Source organism: Salvelinus sp. IW2-2015, linkage group LG4q.2 (genome assembly GCF_002910315.2).
Source record: "Salvelinus sp. IW2-2015 linkage group LG4q.2, ASM291031v2, whole genome shotgun sequence".
Lineage (NCBI taxonomy): Eukaryota > Metazoa > Chordata > Actinopteri > Salmoniformes > Salmonidae > Salvelinus > Salvelinus sp. IW2-2015.
In genome coordinates, this window is record NC_036843.1 from 18,502,570 (window position 1) to 18,510,942 (window position 8,373).

Sequence of the window (8,373 nt, forward strand, 5' to 3'; positions counted from 1 at the left end):
ATTAGAGGCAGCTGGTAATCGTTGTCTCTAATTGGGGATCATATTTAAGTAGCTGTTTTCCCCACCTGTGTTTATGGGATATTGTTTTGAGTTAGTGCACGTAGCAACTCTGTAGTCACGGTTCGTTGTTAGTTTATTTTTTATTTGTTTTTGTCTTTGCTTAGTTTCACTTTCTAATAAATAATGTGGAACTCAACATCCGCTGCGCCTTGGTCCGACATTTATTTCAGCGAACGTGACATCTATTCTGCAAGTAGCCAACTATATGCACTATAATCAGGCAAAATATATTTTGCTTACTTTTAATCAACTGAGTGAATTGTCTTGATTTTATTTCGGCTATTATTTGCATTTATGTAGGATTATGCACATTTCTCAAAACTTCAAATGCCCTCTGCAATGTTCTAACATAAACCTAATCTGTTTTTTTAAGGGGGTTCGTTTCATGTTGGATAAACGGCCACAATAATGAAAATGCAGAATTTAAATGTGACAGTGCAATCCGCCTGGAAATCCCCCACCCTGTGTTGACTCCTCCCCRTCTGGCACTACTAGAATTTAATGCTGGTGTATGTAAAGTTCTGAATTACAACCAACACAGAAGCCAGTGTCAATGGACCTTCATCGAGCGAGAATCCTCAAACACATGGATTGTAACACTGATGGTCGACATTCTAAGGATGGGAAAGTTAAATCTTTCAATGAAGAGCGGCTGGACAGTGGCCTCGACTCTCTCAAAGATGAGGAATATAAAGTTGTCGCCTGTGAGCTCGAGCGTCTTCGTGTGGATTGTCCCGCACCGCAGAGAGACGAATGCGGCAATGAACTGTGGAAGGAACAAGTTTCAGATGATGGAGACACGTACGTTGAGAAACTATAATACCATCTGTGGACATTCAAGTTTTTTTCCATGTCAGAAGATAGTTACACCAAGTCTACTATAAATAATGCATTATTATTGTTATTTTTAGGCTATATAGGTAACCTAACGGATAGCGCGTTGGGCAATTCACCTAAGGGTCCTGGTTCGAATACCCGAGCCGACAAGGTGTAAATCAATCGATGTGCCCTTGAGCAAGGCACTTAACTCTAATTTGCTTCAGGGGCTCCTTACTACTCTGGCATACRCTGTAAAACAATACATTTCACTGCACCTATCCAGTGAATGTGACAATATAAAAACAAATGTACGCTTATTTTTGTAGTTGAGTAATTTTTCGCAATTGTGGGTGTCTTCCAGTGTGCAACAGTTATTGTTAGCATTTGCATGCAAAGCAGCCTCTAAACAATGCACAAGGAAGGTATTGGGGGGAGTTAGTCAGAGTGATTATTATGGTCATTGTGGACTGTACGTAAACAAAAGGCTATCAGAACGGAATGTACTATGGCCGGGGGTCAAATGGGCGGCGCTCACACTCTGCCCCAGCCGGGAAAGTCCCAGGCCTCGTGCCAGAAACCACGCGCTGCAACGTACGCCAGTGCGTCAAGCCACCACTAGTAGAAATAGCTTGAGGGGGAAAAAGTGTGAAGTCTATGAAGTGCTGCCGTTTTCTCATTCTACATTTTAAACCCCTACATGTCATATTCATGTTCTTTTCTTTTGTTGAGTAATCTGAGCAGTTAAATAATACATTCTTATTTCTTTTTAAATCTATGCAGGCTTCTCCACCTTGCCATTATCCATGAAGCCAAGGACTGTGCAAGGAAGATGATAGCGCTGTCATGCAATGAGCCTTTCCTCAATCAACATAACTACCAGAGACAGGTAAATACAGCTAAAACCTGCACAAATAGATGCATAGGTAGAATACTATGTGTATGTACGAGAGAGTGAAGTATATGCACACTTACAATAACGTTTTTTGTGTGAGACCCATACTTCCAGTTCCTAACCAAATCCCTCCTCCCCTATAGACTCCTCTCCACCTGGCTGTGATCACAGAGCAGGCTGAGATAGTGGAGTGTCTCCTGAAGGCTGGCTGTGACCCCACGCTAGTGGACGAGAGTGGCAACACAGCCCTTCACATCGCCTGCAGGAAGGGCTCTCTCACCTGCTTCAGTGTCCTCACCCAGACCCAGGGCTGCTCTACCCAGCTCCCAGCCATCATGGCCACGCCAAACTACAGTGGTAAGAAGGGTCTAGTCTATTTTCTGTTACTTGTTTCAGCTGGTAGGGAACCTGTGGCCATACTGAAACTAAGCAACTACTAAATAATGTTTAACAACTGCAGTAATTACAGTTACTACACAGGTATAAGGGCAGCTTAATGTAAAGTGTTATCCTTTTCTCTGACCATTGGTCTTCCTCTGCTCTCTGTTTCAGGTCAGAACTGTTTGCATCTGGTCTCTATCCATGGCTTCCTCTCGCTAGTGGAGAGCCTTGTTGATCTCGGAGCTGACATCGATGCACAGGTATGCATGCAAAAACTTAGTCTTTCTTCAACCCTACCCTCACAATAGTCCACTCATTTGACTATGTCATGCACATTTAATAAAAAACATCCAAATGCTATGTATTTTCCGTTAACTTATTTGGTACTTGTTTGTCCCTTGGTGTTCCAGGAGCAGTGCAATGGCCGCAGCCCTCTCCACCTGGCTGTTGACCTACAGAACCTGGACTTGGTGCTGCTCCTGGTCAGTAAAGGGGCGAATGTCAACAGCCTGACCTATGGCGGTCACACGCCGTACCACTTGACCTACGGACGCCAGAACGCCTCCATCGAAAGGGAACTGTATGAGCTGACGGCCCAGGAGCTGAGAGAACTGCCAGACAGTGAGTCTGAGGACAGTGAGGAAGAGGAGGGACKGTCTGATGAAGTGGTGAGTGTGACTTAACTCTGATGTGAGTTTATTTGGACTGTGAGTGTGTGACACATCGCTACTGTGTGTGATTGCTTGTATAGGGTTTTGCCATATAGTTCTGTAGTGATACTAAACTGTGAAAATGGTTCAGCATATCTAGCTGTATGTCATGAGTGAACCCAGCAGATTWGACGTTTTAGATAGTCATGAGTGAACTTTGGCTCTAATCCACCTTCTCCTTTCGCAGGTGACATGTTGGTATGATGACGTTCAATGGAATGGGTGCCATTAGAAAATAGACCACAGAACCTCCAAAGAACAGTAGTACAGGCAGAGACAGAAGCTCATCTGTGCACAGGCTTTCGCTTTGGTACAGTCGCATGCCGAAGTGGTGCCAACCTCAGAGGTAGAGGATGGCAGAAGACTGGTACAGCAGGGGTACAACAGACTGACAAAGTGATGATGGACAATGTGAACCACTGAGAAGATGCCAAATAAACAYAATGGATGCCAATAAATAAGTCTGTATGGCTCTGAAAGACTCATTATCACAGCATACATCCAACCAACGATGTAATAACACCTACATGTATTATATTGTAAATGGATGTGAATACAAAGATTTATATTTTTTAAATGTATAAAGTTTGACTATTGTAAATGCTTTCCATTGTTTGTGGAAAGGTAAAGCAAGCCACACACTCCAGTAAATTAAAACAATCCATATTTAACATTYCCTTGATTTCTGGTGTTTTTCCATCTGTTGGAGATTGATGAAAAAAGATGGTAATTTTTCAGAACTTAAGTCATATCTCTTTACGAGACTGAATCATGCAATTATGTTAAATAAATTACACAGATGCCAAAAGGTCAGTGTTCAAGACTAACACACTATTATGCAGATAAAATGGCACATCACAAATGCCCGAACAGAATAAGGGACTCAAGTTCCAAGTTGCTGGTCTATCAGGCTTCTGAATGAGTTATAGCCAAATGATGAGCTGTACCATCTATCCATAGACTTGTATAGGTAATTAGTATTGTTATTATAGCTGAGTACACTTGCATTTCCTGTAAGGGTGGGGCCAAGACTGGCAGCAGTGAACAATTTCCCTGGGGAGTRAGAGCTTCACAGACATGAGGAACTCTCAGATGTTAAATGTGATTAAGGTCATGTGATGAGGGATATACAGTAACTTTGATTACCTGTGTGTGTGCGTGTACAAACAGTCTGGTAGAACTTCGAGACTTTTGTCAGTGTGGTTATTGTCATGCGTATAAGTACAAGCTTAACAGCTCATGAGAATCTACCACTGAGCTACTGATTTTCATACTACAAAGATGAGTCATTTTACCTTGTCGGTCTACTTTTCAGTGGTGCATTCTCAGAGAAACCTCTGCAGGTGAAGGCAAATTATTTAGTCATAGCATGCTCCCTCAAAGCCCGAAGTGATCAGGAAACACAAGAGGGACAGCCAGGCCATTCAGAAAAGAGTCCCGAGGGGGAATAAGAGAAGCTCATATGACTCGGCATGACAAGGAGAAATGACAAAGCCTTCGGATGGAAAATCCAGACCGTCTTCATGAAGGGGAATATACAGTGCATTTGCAAATTATTCAGACCCCTCGACTTTTTCCACATTACATTAGACTTATTCTAAAATTGATTAAATAACATTTTTCGTCATCAACCTACACATAATACCTCATGACAAAGCAAAAACAGGTTTTTAGAACTTTCTCAAACATAAAAAAAAAACTGAAATATCGAATTTACTTCAGTACTCAGACCCTTTACCCAGTACTTTGTTAAAGCACTTTTGGCAGCAATTACAGCCTTGAGTCTCCTTGGGTATGACGCTACAAGCTTGGCACACCTGTATTTGMGGAGTTTCTCCCATTCTTCTCTGCAGATCCTCTTCAAGCTTTGTCAGAGGAGTGTCGCTGCACAGCTATTTTCAGGTCTCTCCAGAGATGTTCGATCGGGTTCAAGTCTGGGCTCTGGCTGGGCCACTCAAGGACATTCAGAGACTTGTCCCAAACTCACTTCTGCATTGTCTTGGCTGTGTGCTTAAGGTCATTGTCCAGTTGGAAGGTGAACCTTTGCCCCAGTCCGAGGTACTGAACGCTCTGGAGCAGGTTTTCATCGAGGATCTCTCTGTACTTTGCGCCGTTCATCTTTCCCTCGAACCTGACTAGTCTCCCAGTCCCTGAAAAACATCCCCACAGCATGATTCTGCCACCACCATGCTTCACCGTAGGGATGGTGCCAGGTTTCCTCCAGACATGACACTTGGTATTCAGGCCAATGAGTTCAATCTTGGTTTCATCAGACCAGATAATATTTTTTCTCATGGTCCGAGGGTCATTTAGGTGCCTTTTGGCAAACTCCAAGGAGGCCGTCATGTGCCTTCACGAACAATTCCTTCGACCTCATGTCTTGGTTTTTGCTCTGACATGCACTGTCAACTGTGAGACCTTATATAGACAGGTGTATGCCTTTCCCTATCAATTGAATTGACCACATGTGGACTCCATTCAACTTGTAGAAACAGCAAGGACGATGAATGGAAACAGGATGCATACTTATGAAAATGTGAATACTTATGTAAATGTCATCATTGAAGATGAGGTAATTCCATTTTAGGTGATTGCTAAAAATCAGAGTTGTCTTTGATAAGACATTTGTGGATGTGAATATCAAGTTTATAATGCACACATGCTTACAACCACTTCAAGAATGCTGTACATCCAGCAGTCTAGAACAGGGAATAAGGGGATCTTCAATCTCATTGCTCAACTTTCAAATATTATTGTATTGCATCACTAATGTGCTGAGCTGTGTGGACAATTTATTTCAAAAGATCTGAATCCACTTGCCTTTGTTTTTAAGTAAAATAAGACATTCAGGGATTTCTATAGCACACACACAATCATGGTGTCAAATAACAGTCAGCATAAGGCTTTGGATCTATGCACCATATCTGTATGGGGAAAGAAAACCTACCAGGATTTGAGTTTCTCGAAAACATTCTCTTTAATTGAACAGCGTAAATGTACAGCAAAAAAGAAGTCAGCGCTTTTGTTCTGAAGATCAGCGGTAGTGTTCTCTGTCATATTTCTAGGGTAGTCTCCCCTCTAGACTGGAACACATGGAAACACTCAATCTCGCTCTGACAGGGACACAAGGTGGACATCGATCTCGGTCTCTGTCAGGATCCTGTAAATGGAGAGAGACAAATACTGATTCTGCCTGGTTCTCTGTACATAACCTATCTGTTCAGTGTATACTTGGTGTTTACACAACATACAAAAAAAGATTACATTTCTATTTACACTTATGACTTCCTATGTTCTTTTCTGCACCAAGCTTCGAAAAGTTCCATCACTATTAAACAATTCCCATGGAGACCCACCTGAATTTAGGGTCTTCCGTTGTAATGACACCGATCTCTAGCTCGGAGGGCTTGAAGTCAATGGACAGTACCGTAGACAAACAAGTTATCGCAGTCTGTAAACAAAAGAGGATGAAACTCAAACTATTTCAAATCGGGACTAGTTTGRTGATTTAGGTTATATTATTCTACACACCAAGGGGTATGGTATTTTACCTCGATTGTTTGCGCAAAGGTCCAGTCCAGTTTCTTCTTGACCTTTTTCTCCAGGAAGGTGGTGGCCTCTGTCTGTTTGACCCCAGCAGCGGTGGCCTTGAAGCCACAGTAGTATCCTGCAGGGTCACACTTATACACCTGGGGACCACACTCCTCGTCCACGCCAATCACTATCATGCCTGCAACAATGGATAAAAAAAACAATTAATTAAGTGAGACCAAAGGCCAAAACTAAAAGCATCTTAGCTAAGAATGCAACTTTCTTACTCTGCATTTCCCCCCAAAAAATACATTTACATTTTTGTCATTTAGCAGATGCTCTTATCCAGAGTGACTTACAGTTAGTGCATTCATCTTAAGATAGCTAGGTGAGAACCACATATCGCAGTCATAGTAAGTCAATTTTTCTTCAATAAAGAAGRTATCAGCAATGTCAGTGCAAGTAGGAAAAGTGCCGTTTTTTAGGGGGGGGGGGGAATAAGACAGATGTCTTATTTAAGATACTCTTTGAAAAGCTAGGGTTTCAGACGTTTTCATAAGATGGMCAGGGACTCTGCTGTCCTGACGTTTTTATTAGTGAGGAACAGTCGTACTGTTAATTTTAAACCAGCAGGTTTGGTTCACCTCCAATAATTTGAAACCACTTATAGTCCAAGATTATTATTTTTAAACAGAATTGTAACACTTACAGCAACCCAGAGGTCTCATCTCAGCGTTCTGTGTGTACACCTGAGAGATGTCAGCCATCCTCTTACACAGCATGTCCACTGGGATCTCATAGCCGTACTTGTACTTCCAGTTGGCTGCTTCGTAGCGAGCTCTCTGGACTTGAGACTTGCTGTCAGCTGAACACAAAAGAATCGGTTATTATTTGTCATTATTACAGAAATTAATTAATACACTCCATAAAGTTAATATTCAGTGTGTATTGGATATTTCAACCTTAAAATATTTCCCACCTGTCATTCCGGACATGACACAGCCAATYTTTTCTGTGATTTTGAATAGGTGTGTGACTGTGGAGGCATCAAGAAGCTTGTCCTGTAGGAGAGATTGAAGAGTACATCTCATTACAGCCTGTAACATCGCATAGGCATATTAATAACAGAGCAATGAATAAGTCATGAAGAATGTTCTTACTGGAACTTTCTTCTGTGTGACGACAACTGCACAGTCTTGTCCTCGGATAGCTAATGAGGTAAGGCCACCTTGATTGATAGCCTTGAATGCATATTCTGGGGAAATAAACACAACAGGAAAACATTATGCATCACTCCAGACTGTTGTTTATGGGAGAGATAACAGATTCAAAGCGGCAACTTCTGTCAAATAACGTTACACGAGTAGTTCTTAGGTTAGCAAATTTCAAGTGCAGCAGGAACTGTTGACAGATTTGAAWTTGAACGTTAGCTAGGATAGCTACTTAGCTGGCTAACTAGCTAATTGATTAGCTACTAGTTAGCAAGCATAATCAATTTCTTACGCGTTAGGATCTGACAATGTTAACATACTTTATCCGTTCACTGACAGAATTAAACAGCTAATAATATGCTTAACTTAAGTAACATGTCSCTTAACATTACTAGCTAGCTAAGTTACTAGCTTACGTTAGTTTGCTACCGGTGATGACTGCGCAAGTTAGTATTTTTTATTTTCTTCATAACGATCCCATACTAACCGACTTGGTAGAGTCTGCCCTCTGGAGAGAAGATGGTAATATGTCGGTCAAATCCTGCACTCGACCCTCGGGACATTGTGTTGGTAAATATGTATAAAAGTTGAAACTGAAAATAGAACAGCTCAGGGAAAAAACGATGCACGGCAATGACCCCCGGAAGTAGTTCTCGGGAACAGTAGATTCATGTTCGGGTCAAGCGAKGAAGGGGCGTGGTTTACTCACACTGGTTTGATGAATGCTTTTTTTTTATATATAATCTAGGACTCAAAGTGATTGAGTCTT

The 8,373-nt window shown here is 41.8% G+C and overlaps 2 protein-coding genes across 2 annotated transcripts; one reads left to right on the forward strand and one right to left on the reverse strand.

Moving 5' to 3' along the window:
* The first annotated feature begins 554 nt into the window (after positions 1 to 554).
* Positions 555 to 3,537, forward strand: LOC111963428 (NF-kappa-B inhibitor alpha). The gene is made up of 6 exons (XM_023986856.2): positions 555 to 861; positions 1,660 to 1,765; positions 1,915 to 2,128; positions 2,324 to 2,412; positions 2,563 to 2,820; positions 3,050 to 3,537. Exons 1-6 carry the CDS (start codon positions 614 to 616, stop codon positions 3,092 to 3,094), a joined length of 960 nt encoding a protein of 319 aa, XP_023842624.1. The 5' UTR covers positions 555 to 613; the 3' UTR covers positions 3,095 to 3,537.
* A 2,277-nt stretch (positions 3,538 to 5,814) lies between these two features.
* LOC111963429 (proteasome subunit alpha type-6) lies at positions 5,815 to 8,262 on the reverse strand. The gene is made up of 7 exons (XM_023986858.1): positions 8,092 to 8,262; positions 7,554 to 7,648; positions 7,373 to 7,454; positions 7,103 to 7,258; positions 6,414 to 6,592; positions 6,219 to 6,313; positions 5,815 to 6,022 (listed from the first exon to the last, which is right to left on the reverse strand). Exons 1-7 carry the CDS (start codon positions 8,165 to 8,167, stop codon positions 5,965 to 5,967), a joined length of 741 nt encoding a protein of 246 aa, XP_023842626.1. The 5' UTR covers positions 8,168 to 8,262; the 3' UTR covers positions 5,815 to 5,964.
* Between the last annotated feature and the right edge of the window lie 111 nt (positions 8,263 to 8,373).